This window comes from Pezoporus occidentalis, unplaced genomic scaffold (assembly GCF_034315485.1).
Source record: "Pezoporus occidentalis ecotype Australia unplaced genomic scaffold, CSIRO_AGI_Poc_V1 ctg59, whole genome shotgun sequence".
In the NCBI taxonomy this organism is placed as follows: domain Eukaryota; kingdom Metazoa; phylum Chordata; class Aves; order Psittaciformes; family Psittacidae; genus Pezoporus; species Pezoporus occidentalis.
In genome coordinates this window covers 4,023,108-4,044,427 of record NW_026915932.1, presented here as the reverse complement: position 1 = coordinate 4,044,427, position 21,320 = coordinate 4,023,108, and the positions used below count along the sequence as shown (strand labels likewise).

Below are 21,320 nucleotides of genomic sequence, written 5' to 3'. Positions count from 1 at the left end.
ACAAAAGAAGTTTCTTATGTTACCATACTAAAATTGTGAGTTGCATTACCACCATATTTGCTAGAATTGGCACAGCTTCACTGTATGGGTCCTGATACATATCCTAGACAGTAGGATTTATTACCTAGGTCAGATCAGTTTACTGTTTCACTAGAAAGGTATGATTTTCTGTTGTAGGCATTCTTCTGACTCCCTCTTTCAGAATGCTGGAAGCATTTGTCATAGAGCAAAGAAAAACTAGTAAATCTGTAACTTAACATTAAGCCTTTTCTTTTAATTGCTTTCAGGATTTATAAATTATCAACTGCAAGCTAGATACTGATGAAATAAAATTAATGAACCATTTATCTCTTCTCTAACACATTTCAACAGAAGGACAGGTGGGACAAAGCTGATTAGGTCTTCTGGATTTAATGAAAAAGCTTTTATCTGTCAAAATATCAAACATTATTCTTAACTTTTTAGAAAAAAACATTAACATGCATTATTTAATTATCTGTCTTACACAAAAAGGCTACATTTTTCTTCCTTTGGCCTCGTGAGTCAAATTTTTCCCAGTGATAAAGTCACAAACCATAACAAATCAAACCTTTTGTATATCAGGGTTAAAAATCAGAATGCTTTTCGGCCGTTCCCAAGCATAGTCAAACACAATCTCCATGACATTTAGCTTGGTTTGTACCTTTGTGCCATTGCATCCTGGAACACCTGAATGCCCAGGAGGTCCAACACTACCCGGTTTACCCTAAAAAGAAATGCAAAATTGATACAAGTTCTGGTTTTGTACATCCACATTACCTTACAACAACACTGAAGGAGTTTATTGTGGAGCAGTGTTTCACAAAACCTGAGAGACTACAATGTGTTCTTAAATTATTACAAGGAGTAAGAATTAATGATGCTAAGATTTTTATCTCTAGACTAATTGACAGAGAAAATGCTGATGTTAAGACTAGAGTGAGCATGCTGGGCTTAGGAAAACTGTACTAAAGACTGTAGTAAGAGAGAAATAGTTAAATCAGTTTAATTTTTACTTACTGGAAGGCCTGGGGGACCTGAAAATCCAGGTATTCCTGGGACTCCCTAATGACATAAAAACAGAATAATAATATTACAAATATTAAGCAAAAGCTCATGATGCAATTTTTCTTTTGATTGCATTCATAAGAACAATGAATGCAAGTATGATTCTATCAAAAGATCATTATTTCCTTACCCCTCTGATGGTGACCCAAGTAGAATGGTAGCTTATGCACTGTTAACATAGGTTGGTTTTGCCGACAGAAAAAAAAACCCAAAACAAATCTTCAGGGAATTCTGGTCTGACTTTTTCATAACACACCCCACTACTAAATACATACAATTTGAACCTTGTCCATAAGATGTAGCAAAAAAAACCCAAAAGTTCTAAAAAATAGATAATGCATGTGCATACTGTATGTCGTAAATGTTAAAAATACTTTAAAATTATATGTAATGTTTTGGTTTTACTTTTTGCAAATTATTGAACCAAGATGGCATTTAGCATGATGTTTAATACAAACTAGTTTGTTTAATACTTACTCGTATACCTTTGGGTCCAACTAAGCCTGTGAGCCCTGGAGAACCCTAGATCACAAATGGAAAACAATGTGTTTTAATACAATTGAGAAAAAAGCACGTACATGTCAACTGGTCGTGTGACATTTTTAATACCAACACATGCACACAAAACTATATAAATAAGTGATCTGCCTATTACAGACAAGCATTTAATACAACTTGCATAAATCATGGCATCTTGCCCTCCCATTCAGTGTGTACAGGGGATATATCATAGAATCATAGAATGGTTTGAGTTGGAAGGGACCTTGAAGATTATACAGTTCCAACCCTCCTGCTGTGCACCTGGACACCTTCCACTCAGTCACGCTGCTCAAAGCCTCATCCAACCTGGCCTTGAACACTGCCAGGGATGGGCAACCTGTTCCAGTGCCTCACCACCCCCGTAATAAAAAAAATATATGATATATCTCACCATAGGCAAAAAAAACCCAACAGGGTATGTTGAGAAAGCATATACATATGTTATGTATCTATCCAAACTGTGAGACCTGGAAGTGCTCCCCTGTGAGGAAATAGATGGAAGGCTCCCACATATGAGTGATATCCATGTAATGATCAGGTACACGCATGTAACAGCCACTCTCACCAGTACTGTTTTGGATGGAAAGAAAAGCCAAGAGCAGGCTGAAAAGGGGCTAAGCAGGATGAGAGAGCAAGGCTGAAAGAAGGCATCAAGCATGACACAGCACAGTCTAGACAGAACCTGCTAGAATTGTTTCAAGCTTTACTGATAATGAGAATTTTTTCTCAGAATGAAAATGGGGAATGTACAGAACTGCATGGACTCTGAAAGAGGTTTTGGTTTAGTTTTGTTTCTTAAAACAGAATTCTCTAGCCAGTCATAGCTCACTATGCAGCACAGTAGTTTATCTGTCTCTCTCTCATACACTTACCTTTGGTCCCTGTGGCCCTGGAGGCCCTTCTGGACCAGGAAAGCCTCTATGACCAGGTGGACCTGGAATACCAGGATAGCCTTTCTCACCCTGTAAATATTAAGAGAATGAAATTCTTAAAATATCAATGAATTCTCCTTTTGATAGCTTATTTCTAAGGCATTCATTACTTTCAGTAACTCTTAACTTTGACATACCTGTCTGCTACTGTGGCAGATACATTAGCCTTGCCCATACTGACCTGTTTTTGTGGCCCTGCCTCTGTGGTATAAGTATGGTTGAAGATATCAGAACACAACAGTACTCAAGATTTTGCAGAGTACAGAAGTTAATTGCCAACATGAAAAGTTTAAGAAAGCATCTGATACATACTCCTTGTTAGTATTTTGTGTTTAGTCACTACAAGCAACACAAATCCAAATCCACCACAGCAGCCTAATTTGTAGCTGGCAAACTTAATGGCCGCTTCTGTACAGGAAGGTCAGTTCCAAATCATCGTGTAAAGAAAACACAGAAGAGTAAAGCTATGCAATATAATACAGCAGGCTAAGTTACAGTGGAAAGGGTGTTTCAAGTTTTTTGTTTAAATATAATGAAAATGCAAGTCATATTTTGGTTAAAATAAAGTGCTTCAAGCCTGGAAACTCACAGAAAAGGTGTTTCAGCTCTTTAGATAGCAGCAATTTAGTATGCCCAATTTTACACCAGTGAAAAGTGGCCTATCCATAACCTTTTACATCACAACATGACAAGGAAGAGAGAGCATGGGGTTATCAATTCTCAGAGTCAATTTTCTTATTGCTTTATCAGAGGAGAGTTATACAAAAAAAATTTTGCTGCGCAGAAGTTCTGGTATCTTATTATTCAATGTACAAGGTAGGATCCTAAAGAAGTCCCAGGGAAGCCAAATACCTTGGCTTGTCCTATCACCAATTCTTGCCCTTCAAAATCCCACAAACTGACCAGACCTTATATAGCTTCCGAATTATTGAAAAAAAAAAAATTATAATCACAGACTATTTTAACAGAAATCAAAATAAGAATTGCATCGTAAAGTGTCTGTCAGATCTGTATCCTAAACCGGCATAGTTTTTTTTTTGTAACAAATCGTTTATTTCGTTCACCAGCATCCCGAGAAAGGCAAATAAGGATGATGTTATACCAAGACGTGCCACTGGAGGGGGTGTGGTACTAACTCACAGAAAAAAGAAAGTCCATGATGTTCCTCCACTGAACTTGCTACCCCCTCACTGACCAAGCCATGGGCTGCCCTCAAGATACAGAGCAGCACTGCGCTCTCCTGACAGTTTCACTCCCCTTCATACAGTACAGGCAATTTTATCCACAGATTCTTCTTGAGAGATCAACAAGATCAGAGGATTCTTGGGTTGGAAAGTTTCTTAACATCAAACAGTTATCAAAGCATACTGATTAATGAAGTTGTCCTGACTTTCCAATGCTGCCTGAAAAACATCAGTGTAAACAATGATTAACTCTTACCTACTAATTTCTCAGTTGCTTTAACATGGAACTGATTAAGCTGGCAAGCTGTTCTATACAATGCCTGCACATGTAACTTTCCTTCAGGAGCTGGAAAAGGGTGTGCAGGGGGTGGGGAGAGGTGGACAAGGCCCAAAGATGGAAAGAGGGAAGCACTGAACATGACACTCTTGATGGTATTATAAAGTTTCTAACAGCAGAGCTGCTGCCAGGGTAATGGCATCTGTGGGCATTTGTTAGGAGCTTGTGAAAGGGACCTAGTGCTTCAGACAGCTGTTCTTGTATTGGTGTTCAAATGTCATGCAATGCTGTAAACAGAGTAATGCATTTAAAAAAAAATAATCTAAAAGTCTTCTTAGATAAACAGTGTCCACAGAGTTATTTTAACAGAATTTTGTAAGGTAGTGTATTCCTTTTACGATTTTCTCTATACTCTCAACAGAGTACCATCACACATTATCTTACTATGTCAAAACAACTATGTGTTAGCAATTCCCAGAATTAAGCTAATGTTAAAAGAGGAAAAATGTTTTTGTTCTTACCTTATTACCTTTCATGCTATCACAAAAGCAGGGACTTTTACCTTTGCATACACAGCTCTGAAAAACAAAAAAGGCAAGCTTTATAATAAGATTGGTTTTCTCATTGTATTGTTTGGTGTGGGGCAACTGAGATCTCAGTGGCTTTAGTAAGGTAATTATTTCACAGATAATAAAACTTGAGACAAAAATGTTCTCAACAGTGGAAAAGAGCTCATTATTCCTCTGTGCTATCTTTTGAGACAGGTAAGAGCACTAATTTAATTTTGTAGTTGGGGTGAAGGCCAAGAAGCCATGCTTAACACCACCAAGGTTATAGTATCAGTATGAAGTGAAGAATTCAAGAGTTTCGGCTCACAGCACTAAAAGCTGGTGATTCTTAAAAAAAAAATAGTAACAAACAAATACACTGATATTGGTTTCTATTACAATTATATTCTTTATATTTTAATCTATTAACCAATAATTTTCTGACTTTTTGCAGCCATGTTCACTTCCTGACCCTGGCTCATGGTACCTAATACTATTACAAAGGACCCTCAATATTGTTGGTTCTTAATTCTGGAGGTTTCCTGAGCCAAGCTGTGTGACAGTTGGTGCCCTCATACACGATGTCTCCATTTGGGCAGCAAGTCCTGGGATGTAACTGCTACCAGCATGTCTGTGTCTTCAGGTGAGGCTGGAGTTCAAAGTCTTCCTTGGAGGGCTGAGTGTTGAACTGTAGCATTCAAACCTCTCTGAGCCTCTACTGATGGAATATGGCATGGCTATCTAGGAGCAACTACAATTTGGAAAATTCAAAAATTAATCAAGTATGAAGAGATATTCAGTTTTTTATTGTTCACACCTAAGTGAAAAAACCAAACTAACAACCCAGACAAGGATAGTCAGTATGTAACTGGATTGACATGATGACTAAATTAGCTGTCTCATGCACTAGGTAGTGGTGGTAGCAGGTTGCTCAGCAGAGCTGCAAAGCGTATGTGAGATCCTGGGTGAGCACGGAAACACTTAACCCTTCTGTGCCCTGTCCCAGCTACGGCTATCATGCACTCAATACCTGTGCTAGCCCAGTCTGTCTGGGATAACTCTGCGAAGGACTTCTCTATCCAATGTCAGTGGCATATTCTATTTCAGTGGAGTGGAAGAGAAGAAAAATAATCTATTGTTAACATAAGTATTATACATACTAAAATATAATTGGTTATCTAAGCCATGCATTTCATAGAAATGTGGAGTCAACTGCATTTATTGTCCTTCCTTGTACACTTAAGTTCTTTGGTTTTTAAGTTCCTGCTGAATGACTTTTTCAATTGTACTGCTGTAGAAAGACAGTTATTTTTCAGTTTATCCTCCATCTTAGTACATACGTTTAACACAATGCCCATATACTATGTTATAGTTAAAGACAATAAGAAAAGGACAACTAATATGTGTTGATTATGAAGGTATTTTTCTAAATTGCATAAAATTCAGAAAAGAAGAACTGTATTTTTTCTTACGAGAGTAAAGCTTTTAAGATGGTACGATATGAAATTTATACATAGATCTTGAAGACAGAATTAATTAACCCCTACAGCTGGTCATAATACAACAGCAGCACTGTTCCAAATTTATAACTTTTCTAGTGGTGTTCTCAAAAAACAGAAAACAAAAGACAGAGAAAAAAAAAAGTTCTCCATTACATCTTAAAATTATAAAGTCGTATTGTCATTCAAGTTAAATTTGCCTGTAGCAATATGTTCAGGTAAACAATTTAAAGAATTTTCTTCCCACAAGCTGGGATCAATTTCTTCTATTATTATCTTCCAAAACTGAGGTATGTGGTATCAGCTAGCTGCCTTCATTTCTTAAACAATTCATGGTGTTCATCTCTTTCCTTTAACTACACAAGGAAACTTGACATCCTAGTTTGGAACAAGTCATCCAGTCTCCTTAGGTGCCTCTTTTAGGATGGATGAAAGATACTGCAAGTATTTGCTGTTCAATATGGACTAGACAACTACTGACAGTAGCTGTCTGTCTGTTAGGTGGCTGAAGTTAGGTGAGATGATGCCACCTATTCATTTAAAAATAGATGCAGGGGGCATTCCTCAAGTGAACAGCTGTTTAAACATTAATTTACAAAATAAAACAGAAATTAGAATCAGTTGCCCTTGAAAAATAAATCCTGCAACAAATGATTGTGTCTGCCTTTGTTCTGTGGACAGATCAATAGTTGATTACTTGATGTTTCAAGCTAGACGTTTTAAGAGTTGCAAACATTAAATACTTAATTCTTTAGCATATTTAAAGAAGACACTTTCTTCCCCTGATCTGACATCTAGAATTCAAGTGGAAAACAAAGGCGTCATGTAAAACAGAACCACGTGACCATGCTACCTTTACTATTATTTTAATCAATATGATTATACCACCAGAGACACAAGAATAAGCACTAGTGCAGAACTAACAACAAACAGTATCCTGATTTCTTCTTGGTAAGGTCAATCAGTTTGGCACTGGATAATCTAAATTTGCCAAGTTACATGGCAGGGACCTTAAGCCTTTAAGCATAAATACCAGAAGATAAAATTACATATATCTCAAAATATATTTGGAATAGTCTAAAAGATAATAAATTTTCTTCTTCCCTATTGAATAATGGTACCTTCAATCCCAAATAGGTGACACAGATATTGGTACATGTCTGCTAGGCAGTATAAAAATGGTAACTGTTCAGTGTTCAGTATTCCAAGGAAAGCTGTAGACACAGTATGCAACAAAAGTAGTCTTAAATTTCAGGTACCATGTTTTCCTGCTGTACAGGGGTGGTGTCTCAAGCTACTGCATTCTCAATGCTACTGCATTTCAGTTTGCATCTGAAAACTGCAAAGTAACTACAAGACCCATGAAACCCTTTTACATGTCAACTCCCAAAGCAAAGACTTAGCTTGCAGATTAAGCGGGCACGTATCTGAGTCCAGGGAAGGTATTGTTTACTGAGGCAAAAAATGCTTACAGTGTTCCAGATTCTCTGAATTTCTCCGGTATAACTGAGAGCATATCCTGGCTGACCATCGAGAGCTTTCCTGAGAAACAGCCATAGCTGTCTTGTCATCTTCCTAGTACCAATTATTTACCATTATAATTCTACAGACCTTTGTTGAGTTGCACCTTATTCCTACCTGTAAAAGCAAAGCTAAATGCTGATTCTTTACAGTATTTGTACATGAAGCACAGTTTTCAGGACATGTAGAAGAAATCACCAAATGAAGTGACTCTTCTGTAACAGGTATAATCTGCAGAAGACTTGATATGTGCAGATACAGAAGAAATTTTCTTTTGCAATAAAAGATAATCCAGGTGAAGTTAAATGCATGAACATGAAGAAACTTCTGATGCTACACAACTAATCAAGGTTATTTAGCTACTTAAAGAAAAAGAGCCTTTGCTCTGCAAGAAGTCAGAATGCTTTGAATGTGTTTAATTGGCCATTGGTAAGCTTTCAGAACAATTAAGGTCTTTTTTGTGTATGCCTATCACTTTAAACTAAAGTGAAAAGACTAAATATGATTTTACATTACACAGTCAGCTGGATAATACTAAACGTTTTGGCATATGACTTTTACATATGATTAGATTATGCCTTTAATAAAGGAGCTTTGTACCAAAATAAATAAATAAATAAATCATTGCTCACACTAGTGGATGTTTCCACATCACTGCAAGATGCCTATGGCTCCTTTATCAAAGGATCATAAGAAAACAATAGTACACTGCCAGGTTATAAGGTAAGGAAATTGAATATTAGTTATTATGGCTTATTCGAGATCATCACAATAACATATACATAAGTAAATGTATTAATTTACTGCATACTTTTCAGTGTTGTGATTTTTATAATAATCACCTACATTCATTTCAAATATTTAGATATGATAGATGGCACTAGATTCTTGATCTAAAAATCAAAGCCAAAGCATAAAGCAATATCATTCATTACATGATTAACAAATTAAGTTACCCCAGGTTCCAGTAGAGGTTGGGAAACGACCTGTTAGAGAGCAGTGTAGGGGAGAGGGACCTGGGGGTCCTAGTGGACGACAGGATGACCATGAGCCAACACTGTGCCCTTGTGGCTAAGAAGGCCAATGGCATCCTGCGGTGTATTAGAAGGGGGGTGGTTAGTAGGTCGAGAGAGGTCCTCCTTCCCCTCTACTCTGCCCTGGTGAGACCCCATCTGGAATATTGTGTCCAGTTCTGGGCCCCTCAGTTCAAGAAGGACAGGGAGCTGCTGGAGAGAGTCCAGTGCAGGGCAACTAAGATGATTAAGGGAGTGGAGCATCTCCCTTATGAGGAAAGACTGAGGGAGCTGGGTCTCTATAGTTTAGAGAAGAGGAGACTGAGGGGTGACCTTATTAGTGTTTATAAATATATAAAGGGGGAGTGTCACGAGGATGGAGCCAGGCTCTACTCAGTGGCAGACAATGATAGGACAAGGGGTAATGGGTACAAGCTGGAACACAAGAGGTTCCACTTAAACTTGAGAAGAAACTTCTTCTCAGTGAGGGTGACGGAACACTGGAACAGGCTGCCCAGGGAGGTTGTGGAGTCTCCTTCCCTGGAGACATTCAAAACCCGCCTGGACACATTCTTGTGTAACATTATCTAGGTGTTCCTGCTCCAGCAGGGGGATTGGACTAGATGATCTTTTGAGGTCCCTTCCAATCTCTAGCATACTGTGATACTGTGATACTGTGAAGTCACCAATGAAACAAATTTTAAAAAAACCCACCAAACAACAGTTTCATGGAGTAATTTATAGGAGCTCTTTTCAGAAGTGTTTTAAGAGACAGTAATAGTATCATACGTTCTTTAAATAATTATAGCTGTACATGCTGAACCACATTTACTGCTGTGGTTAATGTTTTGTTCAGTAGGTGCGACCTTATCTATAACACTGAATTGTCCTTCTTACACTATGGGATTGGGTTAAAAGAGCTCTGTCCTCTTCCTGCCCCAACTCAGAAACTGACTTATGCATCAGCTTAACAAGTGTTACAGTCCCCTCCTTCACTGAATCCATCAAAGAAATGACAAAGAAAGAAGGAAGAAATAACATACTAAAGACTATACTGTCATCTATTCAAAGCTTAATGTAGATTCAGCATGGCGCTGCTACCCATACCATTGCAGTCATGGCAATTTCATGTGGAGTATCAGAGAGAATCTTACACAGCTCACAGCATTTTGCCAATACAGCTGGTTATATGGAGGATATCAGAGAATGTATTTAGGGATGTTAGCAAATGTGAATATGTCAAAGAATTAATGTAAAGGAAAAAAGAAAAACAATGGTAGTCATTTCTATCAATAGCACAGGCTTTGAGTCACATCACTCGTATTTTGGGGCAACACAGTCATATTGGTAATGGTTTAAAGGCAGGTTGATGGGGAACAAACTAAATGAGCCAGTGAGGGCGATGAGACAATATTTTTCCATGGATCTCTTTTTGGAATGACATATATGATGATGGAACAGTCAAAAGTATTTGTTTGCTTTTCCAGATACAGCCAATATCAGAGTAGGTCAGCTATGATTTCAAAATACAGATTTGTATTAAAAATACTGCACACAGGACAGAGAAGCAGAAGTGTTGCTGCAGGCAACAGGTACTGTATTCTTTAAGTGTGTTTCAGATGAAGACCACACAGCATGAGTAATAAAGACATTCAGATGAAAGCTGAGATGAAATTAAATGTATTCTGTAGGACTACAGTAACCTGGCTGCAGTGGGGCTTAATTTTACACTTTTGGCCTAATTGGTCTTTAATTTCATGGGTGAGCTCCACTGATTCTGGAGGTATATCCAGGTTAACATAAATGAAAGATGACTGTGCAATGTAAGGAATTTTAAGATGAATTAAAAACAGTGCAAGTGATATCCATTAATTACTCTGGATGGTAAAAATAGCCCAGGTGTCTTCTCTCAAGTGGGTGGGGAGGCTGTCACTTTCATTCACTGGTGGTTCTAACAGATGATCAGGCTCATTTTTTCAAATGCAAGCCTGATTTTTCATTTAAACTTGTTTTTCATTAGTATCTCACCTATCCTGCCAGCTAGGTCTTTATCTTCTAACTTCGAGGACCACTAAATTAGAACATGGAATAAGACTTATTGGGTAAGATCTATTTTTGTATTTCTGTATGATGCCACTTTAGGGGGGGGTTTCCCTATCTTTCTGCTCATTGAAGGTATCCTGAGCAGCCTACAAATATGCAAGTCATTTCAGTGCTCCTTTCTAAGTGGAAGTAAATTATCAGCTAATTGCAAATTTCCTCTAATTTCTCTTAAATTCCAATACTTATGAAAAATTATGTATCAGTGAGCCAGCTCCTTTAAGAGTCTTGATTATGGATCTTCAAGGGCTGCTGACACACTAAGATTTCTGAATTCTTCCTGAGCTGTGTCAGTGGAGGATAATCACTTTACACATTCCAGCTGCGTCTATAAACCACAACTGAGCACATAGAATAATACCGCTCGCATAGTTGATGTTAATATAATGACTAAAATGACAAAGGGCTCATTTCTCTAATGTTCTCTACTACATGATTTGCATTATGTCTAATAAAAGTGCGGGTAAAGTATCATGAATACAGCATGTGGAAAGTTTTGCTTTAATGTTTATCTACACTATAGACTTGCATTGACATAGGCATGCTGCATAGAAGTGTGAAATGCTGCACTTTTCCGGACACTGTGGTGTTAACTAAAGCACCTTCTAGCTTGGACAAAGGTATGTTTTTGAAAATTTACCCTAAACTGCTCATCTCAGAGGGTATGAGAGCAGAGCTGTATAGAAAAAAGTTCCTACTGTGGAAAAGGCATATAAGGAAAATATTTTTCGGAGTGTGATGCACCTGTGTTAGGATACTTAGCTAGACTAGGACAGTCAGTAATTCTATCTAGACACGGTCAGTAGATACGTGACCCTGGCAGCATATTCCTCATGTTGTACAACTGTAAATCACCATGTAGCATACAAGACACTGGAGAATGAAGTCCCCTCACTCCAAAACACTGCTATCAAAACAAAATACCAGTCTCACAATTACAATCTGTATACTACAAGCTTTTCATGCATTCTAAGCATCAAACATGAATTCATTAAAATTATCAAAGACCACGAAGAACTTTGTGTTTTTTCAGTGACTGCTGGACCAGTAAAACAAAACCAAATTATTAAGCCTTCAATAAGTATAGACAACATAGAACAGAAATAGGAGATGATGTGATGAAGGAAAATATGTCAGTTCCCAAACCCCGAAATATTGTGTAGTCACTTGTGAACTGGAAGGCAGCCAGACATTCCTACCTCAGAAGACTCCCGTTAACAGCCACGTGTGCTATTGGAATTCACAGCATTTTGCCTACCAGCTGAATACCTAGCTCTTGACAAAAATTATTTCATTTTGACTTTCCATTATAAACAAATACCTCTTTAAGTAACGAACAACTTGGTCAATAATGTCTAATGTAGGGTGACCAGATCTCAAAGGACACAGTGGAAGGCAACTGTTACGCTACAGACAAGTGGTGTTGTTGAAAAAGCTCCATTAAACACTTGTAATGGGAACCTTGCTTAGGGAATAGCTACTGAATCAATATCCCTCCTTGGTGACATAGGCCTTACATTACTGGCTATGTGCTGCTTTCAGTGTGAGGTGCAGAAGAGAAGTCCTAAGTACTTCTGATCATAGGGAAAAAAATTCGTAACACTTCACAAAAGCAGTATTTTGTATCTAACTTACAGCTACACAATTTGTGATCACACAATGTGCACACACAACATGTGTCTATGTGAACTTCATGAGAATTTCCTTACTTTATATCCCTAATTTTAAACTGTCAGAACATCTTTTGGAAGTATTTGCAAACCAACTATGGTAAATGACTGGTATGGAGAAACAGAAGCAGCTGCTGCAGATTAACATTTAATCAACTTTCTATTATTCCAAGGGAATATGTGACTGAAAACCCCATTTCTCTTCAGAGACTGAAACTGGTTTGAAAATCTCTGAGGTTTTAAAGAAAAAACGTGTTCAGTAAGTTGGTATAATAACAATTTTGTAGTGTTAGAAAAATCTCTCCATTATAACTATTTATATTTATCACAATAAAAAACCTAACATAAACCTTTAGTAAAACACTCTAACTCGGAGGAAAAAAAAAAAAAGAATTTCTGCTATCTCTTGCTTATGTTCAAATGGAATAAATTATGTCCTAAACCCAACCCCAAACCCCCATAAACAACAAAAATAACCCAACCAAACTACCCCCAATACAAAATCAAAACACACCACCCTACAGTTCCTTTTGTTATATTGTATATAGCAATACAATACAACACAACAATATTTGTATATTTACTTTACAGTATATCTTTCTTGCTGTGAATGAGCCTGTTTATATGCAAGTTCCAAGAAACTACCATAACAGCTGTTCATACTGTTCTCACAAATGCTCACCGTTCTGTCATCATGCTCACAGTTCCACAACTTCCATAGTGCCAACCATATTCTTCCCCAAGCAGATAGAGTATAATTAATTACATGGACCTTCTCCCTTCTCTCCAACTCACTGACAAAGATTTAGGAAGTGAGAGAATTGCAGGCCTTAACAATCTTCACTTTGCCTGCATGTTATCATCACTGTGTTAATATAAAACAGGTAAAATGTAATTCAGAAAAAAATCTAACACCTTTATTTTTCCCAAACTCAAATTGTTTGTGAGCTCTGTAGTGCTGACCACTAAGGCCTGTGTTGTAGAAGCTCCCTAAAATTACTTAATGTCTGTGTAAGAAGTACTGGCATGTTGTAAGCAGATCTGGAAAACTCTAAATTGAGGCTCTCAATTAAATCTCTGTTTTCAGGGGATTTTAAATTGCATTTGGTCTATAAAGGGAAAATACAGAATTACCCCCTCTTTTAAAGACAGAGAATGATGTTTTTCTGAACCACAGAAAATTTTGACACATATTTAAAATGACCGATATCTTGCTCTACAAACGATCTCACTAGGGTGAAAGTCACTGTGCTGAGGGTTGTCAGAAACTGGACCAAACTGTTCATGATATAATAAGATGGGTAATATCTCAAAAGGCAGACCCATAAACCCCATCCTTGTGGGTTTCTTCTCCTGACCTTGAACAGGACATGGGGTCAACAGAAAAAAAATGTTTCCCTTTTTCACAAGGAAAAACAATAAATAATAGATTAGGTAATTCAGGCCACAGAATTTTGTGTAGCTAACTCGAAAGGGTGTTTAATCAGCTTATTCATCCGTGTTCTTACTTCCTAACAGGCAGTCATCTTAAAAGAGCAATCTAATAACAAAGAATACACATCATTTAGGTAGTGAATATTTGCTAACCTACCATAATATAATTAGCATTACATCACACAGATGTACTTGGTCCCAACTGTTGAGTGTGGGAATGGTATTCACTATAATTGTTGTCTCCTCAGGCCTGTGTATTTGTATGTTCATAAGATTCCTGGTGTGCATCTTCTGTTAAGTGGTGCAAACAGCACTGAAAGCAATAGGAGCTTGCTCAGAGAAAGCTTATTGCATATGCTTTGATTTCTCCTTTTTTGAAAGGTGATTTCACAGATTAAAAAAAATAAAAGGAAAAAAGAAAGGTTACTTTTCCTTGCAGCTTCCTCCAAAATGATTTGTGGAAAAATGTAGCATAAAGTTGTAGTTAAAAAGCCTTCACTGAACTAGGCCAAATGGAAAGCCTGTAAATTTGAGACTTGTACGCTATCACAAAACTACTAAGTTAAAAAAAAAACCAAACTATAAACAATGAAAATATAATTAAAAACATACCAGGTATGGCAAAAGGGAACTTTTTCAGTGTGTGTATGACAGACTGGGGCTCTAAACAGTTAAGAAGAAAAAAGCCTTTTTGTATTTAACCTTCCTCCTAGGCTCCTGTAACCCATGCCAACATACTGAGCCTTCTAGTATTACTTTGTTAGGCAGTAGGGTGAGAATGTGACAGTAAAACAGATGACCGGATATCCCATGCTAGTTGCACTTAATAGCAAAGTATTTTGTTTCAAATGCATGTTATGGTAAATCAGCTCTAGGTATTGCAGAACAGATCTAGCATAGATCTAGAAATAAAATGCTGTTATATAGATATGAAATGCAAGGCAATGAAGAAAGAACCAGTGTCTGCCTGTCTGCTTTGATTATTTTAATATTATTCAGCCATCAAAATAACTTGTATTAGAGAGCTTTGCTTAGATGTGTACTTACCTTTTAGATATGTTAGAAAAAGGATATACATAAATTGCTAGCTGTTCTACAGGTGTTTCCTAAAATAAGCTAAGGAGGCTCATCTCCTTTCAGCTGTATGATGCACCATACACATAAGCATACTTAACATTTTTTGGCCATCAGAGAAAGCCTCCACGTGGTATGAAAGAGCAAAACTCCATAAATTTTGATGCACAAATATTAGGGCAACTCTGCTTCTTTATGTTAACCCTCTTGGCCCAGTAGGAAAAGCATTGCTGTGCAGCACTCTGACATTGGCCTGTTTCTCTGTGGAGATGATGGAGGAATTACGACTAATTATAGAGGCAATCAAGATCAGAAAAGCCCAGTATAAATTGGGCCCAATTATCAGAGTAACACCCCCACTAACTTCAGGGCTGGGATCATATTAACCAAATCAAAGAGAGTACTTCACAAAGGACTTGTTTTTCTAACACACTCAGTGAACTCTCTTTTGTACATTCAGGTGCACATCTTCTCTTAGCTGCCTCATGTGACAAAGAACCTGGGCGCTTCCAAAGGCCAGCAGAGAAGGAACATTCTCACTGTGACTCACCTGTGTTCCTCCAACATTTTGATTCCTAGCTAAACAAAGTGATTCAGCCTAGATTCCGTTCTTACCAGCCTTGGAGATGGTCATGGCTAAGCTACAACACTGCCATTTTTCTTTACAGAGCTAGGTATTAAGATCTGTTTGTGATAAAGTATAGTTTGCTTTTAGTTTGTGACAAAGTACAGTTTGCTTTTAGTTAGGAAAACAATCCTGCATGAAGAAGAAAAGACTAGTTTGTAAATATTTGCATGCAAATTCTAACATTTGTAAAATATGAAATTAATTGGAAAACATGAGCATTTGCATCTAGTCACCATGAGAAGGAGGATTTCCAAAAAAGATATTTCCAAGTTTTATAGCCACAAAGTTTGCTACCTCTACTCCTCTGCCAGCAGAACAAGATGAAAATATGAAAAAGTAATGATGGAAGCAACTAGAGGATAGAGAGCACTTAATTTTATCCTGTGTATACAATATTGCAATTGTACTACAATGCAAATTGAAATATGGTAGTTACAGGAGGTTCAGCTTACTTGCAATCAAGTAATCCTGCTCAAGTAGAAACTCTCTTTTATCCTGTTCTGAACACCTGCTAACACAATGCCATCATAAAAATGATCAATGCCACTAAGAAGTAGTATTGATTCAGCAAACATGAACTTGAAGAAGGTATTTTTCTTATTAGTGTCCTTTGAAACAGCAGATTTCAGGGAATATTTTTAGATTAGTGTTTAATTTCAAGACATACAAGAAGTACATGGATGGTATCACAAGACAGCACACACTCAGGAGAATTAATTGGATTGTATGTGTGCATCAAGACAGTACCAGTTCTAGGTACTGTTAAACAAAATGAAACAATGAGAAAGCAAACCATTTTATTCTTTTTCTTTCAGAAAAAGAATAATAAAAAAATATGATGAATGAGAAGGATCTTATTCCCTGCAGAAACATCTTGATATTTTTTAAATTATGATTCTTCTTCTAAAGTATTTAAATGAACAGTGGAAAAATCCAAAGAATTATAACGTCAGTATCTGGAGTGAAGGAATACATCAAGCAAGCTGTAAAGCCTTTGACATGGGAAGATGCTACTTCTGCTGAGTTTTCAGAAGATGTGATTAGAGCATGCCAGTGGCCAAGAATGCAGATAATAATACTCCCTAGCAGGTGCCAGAAAGTTCAGCCTCCTAAGGGCAGAGAAGTTTGGTTCTCTGTGAATGGCTGTGAGGACCAAAATTTCTTGTATAAACAGCAGAAGGCACAAATTCATAATTTTCTTTCTTCAAAACTAAACTACTTATTAAAAGACATATACTTAAAATTTTTCTATGGGAAAACATTTGTTAATTTAGGCAAACAGCAAAACATTACTTGCTGGTCAGATATAAACTCATTTGCATATGAAAGTCCATTCTTTGCAATGCACAGTCCAGCCAAGATGCAATGATTTATTCGTCAATCATTTCACATCAATTATCATTACCCACTAATATTTAATTAGTTTAGATAAAACTGAGAAAAATCTGCTAGACTCTTTTGAAAATAACAGCATTTTTATAGGAGAATAGAATTACGCCATTTAAATTTTAAACTGAATAATCTGTTGCAAATCTAGTTTAAACTAATCTCAGACAACATTTGAGATCTGCTGAATTTTCAGAGTACCACTGAATTGATTCATCATGTTCAAACTCTGCCTAAACAGCAAGATTTCTGTAGAAGACACCTGCTACCATCACAAATCCTGTCTTTAAGACCTAAGTGTAAAGGAGGATCTAGTAGTGACAATGCTCTAGAAAACTGGTATCTTGGAGCTTTGTGATTTTTCTTAAGCAGAAAGCCTGCTAATAAAATACAGTACATGAGTCTGCTCTAGAAATCCTACTGAAGTTGCTAAAAAGGTGGTGGGTGGCATGGTCTAGTGTGAAGCATCCCTGCCCATGGCAGGGGTGTTGGAACTAAATTATGTTAAGGTCCTTTCCAACCCTAACTGTTCTATGATTCTAAATGCTTTATTGGGCCATACATGGGGTCTTACTTGTCAATATTCCTTCTTTTCCCTTCCTTTGCAAATGAAAACATGAAACAGGATGACAAGATCAAGAGAGACAGACTAGAGGCTTAGAAAAAGTGTGTGTGTGTTGTGGGAGGGTAGGCATTCCTGGTGCACACCCTGTGCTTGAGAAGCATATATGATGATGTGCAACATCAGGGGCAATGGATGGGGAGGTAACAGCAGAGGAAGAGTGGAATAAAGAACAGCAGAATGGGTAGAAGAGAGGCAGATCTTGAGTTCATTTATCTTCCACATCTTGCTTTAGAGTAAGGATCAGATTTAGTCAGCCTGAAACAACTCTGCAGAAAATATGTACTTTGCAAATAGATCTGTTTCCTCTGTTCTACATAAGAACCATGAGGTATTTTAATTCCATTACAAATAAAACAAGTAGATCTTTGTTAAATGACTAAACTTGACTGCAAGTTAGAGTGCCATGAAAGAAAACGTTTGGTGAGACGCTTATACTGCTTCTAGATGCTTAACCCGAAATGGGTGTGTGAAGGAGCTGTAATATTCGAGAAGAAACATTATTACTAATTAGTCTGCTTCAGAGTATTACAGCAGAATGTGTCTCTCTTTTAGGGATAACAAAGTAGGTGGTCAGATTTTGTCCTTATAAAGGTCAACTGCGAAATGTTTTGATACACAGTAAAGGATTTTCATGTACTGGGTTACAGCTTTACACACACATGCAAGGAGAAAGTAACACTGTTGACCATTACTGGAGAAACAGAACTTGAAATTGACTGAAACTGAAAGTTTCCCGTGTTTGATGTCTGTCCAAAATTTACTGAAAGTGGCAGTTTTCTGCGTGGTTACTGTCAGAAATGTTGAGAACTACACTGACCCACCCATTCACCCGCACAACTGACTGCTCTTTTCCCAGTTCAGAACGTACAATCTAAACGTTATAACCAGACAGAGGAGACAGGAACGGCAGAGACTACAGTACGATCTAGAAGTATTTATCTACCAAACGGTGATGCACGCTCATCATTAAACCTGAAAGACAAACGTTTTTTTGTAATAAGGTCCAGACGGTAAGTGATGCTCTGGCTGTCTGTTTATCTCAGACACCACCCACACACGGCACCGCTATGTCCTTGCCGTCCGCACACACCGCCTCCCGCGGAGAGACGCGCTGCCCTCGGGTCAGGCATCCGCGGCGGCTTTTCCTGCCGGCGGCGGGGCTGAGCCCTGCTCCCCTCACTGGAGCCCTTCGCTGGCAGAACGCGGTGCTTCTCCCTCGCACCTGAGACCTGCGGCGGCGAAGCGCCCGGTCCGGGGGCCACCCCTTCTCATCCCCGCCTGGCAGCGGAGCAGGGGTAACGGGACCTCACCGCTGGGCGAGCGCACCGCGCAGCGCCCGATTGCCATGTACCTGAGGAGGGTGAGGCACATAATTTTAAACAGAAGGAATTCACCTTTTCTTTCTCGTAAGCTGCCAACGCCGGAATGCAGTGCACTGGCAGAAAAGGGAGAGTCGCTAGGCCCCGCTCTGTCCCAGCTGACTGCAGTACCCGCGGGGCACCCCTCCACCCCGGGACACCCCGCCAGCGCCTCAGCCCCGCCGCCCCGCGTTCACTCACCTCAGCTGCCGCGGCGCGGCCCAGCCAGAGCAGGGCAAGTAGCAGCAGAAGCGGCGGCGCCAGGTGGCCGGGGCAGTCCCCGCCGGCCATCCCGCGCCCAGCGCTGCCTGCGCGGCGTTCCGCGGAGCACGGCCCGGGGCGCTGGGACTCTGCCCCCCGCCCGCCCCCGGCTTTTGGCCTGGGGGCTGCTGCTTCGCACCCTCCTCGGTGCTCCCAGCGACCTGGGGTGGGGACAGAGGCTGGGGATGGCCGGGGCGGGGCCGGCTGGGCCACCCCCCTCCTCCCCTCTCGTCTTCTCTCCTGTCCTGAACTCTTGGCTCTGTGCGCCTTTTTCCTTGGGCAACACCGGCAAGCCGCTGTCCGTCCGTCCGTCCGTTCTCAGTGGGTGTGGAGTGAGAGAGGAGCCGGGGGCTTTCCCGCCTGGGAGCTGAGGTGAGCGCTGCGGAGGGGCAGCCCCGGGCGGCGGTACCTGGCGCTCATGACAGGCCGTCCTCGCCTGGCCTCGGCGCCTGCCGGGGCCGGGCAGCTTGCTGAGGGGCCAGCCCCGTCCCAGGACAGCTGGAGGCGTCCCAGGTTACTAGGCTGTCTCCGTGCTGCGCTTGCTTCTGCCGCGTCGCCGTGACCGTGAAGGCGCAGGTAGTGGGCGCCATCCGAGAGACCGCGGGGCTGCGCGGTGGGAGCTGGGACCCGTCCGGGCCAGCCACGGACACCGGCCAAGACAGGGCATGGCCTGTGCCAGCCCGAAGCGGGATCATCTGCAGCGCCCCGGCGGGAGAAGGGGCCGGTTAAACCGGGGAGGGAGCGAGGCGGCACCGGGGAAAGGCGGCGGCATCCAGGGCCCTCAGCGCCATCCCGCCTCTGCCCGGGGCGAGCCCGGGCACTGACAAGAGTGTTTTCTTTTCAGCAGCGCTCTCTCCATCAAGTTTTTCTTGATGAGACTGCAGAGACCAAGAAGTCCCAGAAGGGACAAAGTGCTGTCCACTACATAAATGTAAATCAGTGAGAAATGTTTCTGCCCGGGCTTTCCACATAGTTTAGCATGATATAAAAGTTTTGTGAATGAAAGTGTGATTTGCAAATTGTTGGCAGTATGTAAAGTTTAGCACATTTATGTTACTGACAAAAGCACTGCATGGTCAAGGTAACACCGCACCAAATAAAGAGCTGCTCTGAGATGGTGCAAACTTAAAAAGTATGTTGGCCAGTCTGGCCGCAGTGATCTTACCTTATCTGCAGCGTTTGTGAGTGCTGGACCGGAAATCCTACGTTACAGGTTTATATTAAGCACTAGTAGCAATACGGAAAAAACAACAATATACAATAATATATGTATAGAAATCTATCCAGGACTACTCATGTGGTACAGACCTAAAGCCTTTAGCAGGTATAAAGCTAACCACAGAACTTTGTAAAACAGCTTGTCTTACAGGCATGAGAGCAGTGCTGGATCTCTACTAGTTTAGTACTAGCAACAGGAACACATCTCTGGAAGAGCAGAACAATGTGTTCAGCATCAAAGATCCTGTACATCATCACAGATGTTATCACCTTGTCTCTAAAATCTCAAGTATAAGTGAGAGAAAGTTGGGGTAGACAGCAATGTACAAAAGGTGAAAAATATCCCGTTTTCAAGCCAGATTGATGGTGAGCATATAGAATAGTGTCTTAGGGTTACTGCTCAACAGATGGATTTTATTTGTCAGATTCCTAAACCTGTTGACTATAACAGTGCTACATTTTTTTACACAGGAATACTGTAATGAGGACAAAAATGAGGTCTACAGTTGTTGTATAAGCCGTAACACCTATAAATTACAAGTACCTAAATCCACCTCTGAAATTTAACATTAGAAGAACTGGAGATAGACAGAAGGTAGCAGACACTCATTTATACAAAAGTGAAAACAAAAGGTGCAGGCTTCTATGAGAAAAGGTCAGAGGAAGCAAGACTACAGTGGAAGAAAGTGGTCAGTCCTCAGAAATAATTCAAATTTAGATGCCGAATTAACAATGAGTCTCAATAAAGAAGACAGAACTTAAAAGGAGAGCTCTTGAATACTAGGCAAAAAAAAAAATATTGGAAGAAAGCAGGCAGACCACTGTTAGGAGACAGAATGAATTAGTGAATGAACAGTTAGTGAATGGACTACTGCTGTAATAGAAATATATTGAGTCAGTTTCAAATGGTGAAAACTCTGTACAGAAATTTCAAAATAAAAAGAAGCCATCAAGCTCGAAACAAAT

General features: G+C 39.6%; 1 protein-coding gene across 1 annotated transcript in view; it reads right to left on the bottom strand.

Annotated features, from left to right (window-relative positions):
* COL4A3 (collagen type IV alpha 3 chain) overlaps window positions 1–19,386 on the bottom strand; it is a 66,267-nt gene extending 46,881 nt beyond the window's left edge. The window contains exons 1-6 of the mRNA XM_062638912.1: window positions 19,077–19,386; window positions 4,541–4,597; window positions 2,499–2,588; window positions 1,564–1,608; window positions 1,039–1,083; window positions 683–745 (exon numbers count right to left, since the gene is read on the bottom strand). Coding sequence (XP_062494896.1) covers window positions 683–745; window positions 1,039–1,083; window positions 1,564–1,608; window positions 2,499–2,588; window positions 4,541–4,597; window positions 19,077–19,166 — 390 coding nt within the window. The 5' untranslated portion in view covers window positions 19,167–19,386. The remainder of the gene's footprint in view (window positions 1–682; window positions 746–1,038; window positions 1,084–1,563; window positions 1,609–2,498; window positions 2,589–4,540; window positions 4,598–19,076) is intronic.
* Between the last annotated feature and the right edge of the window lie 1,934 nt (window positions 19,387–21,320).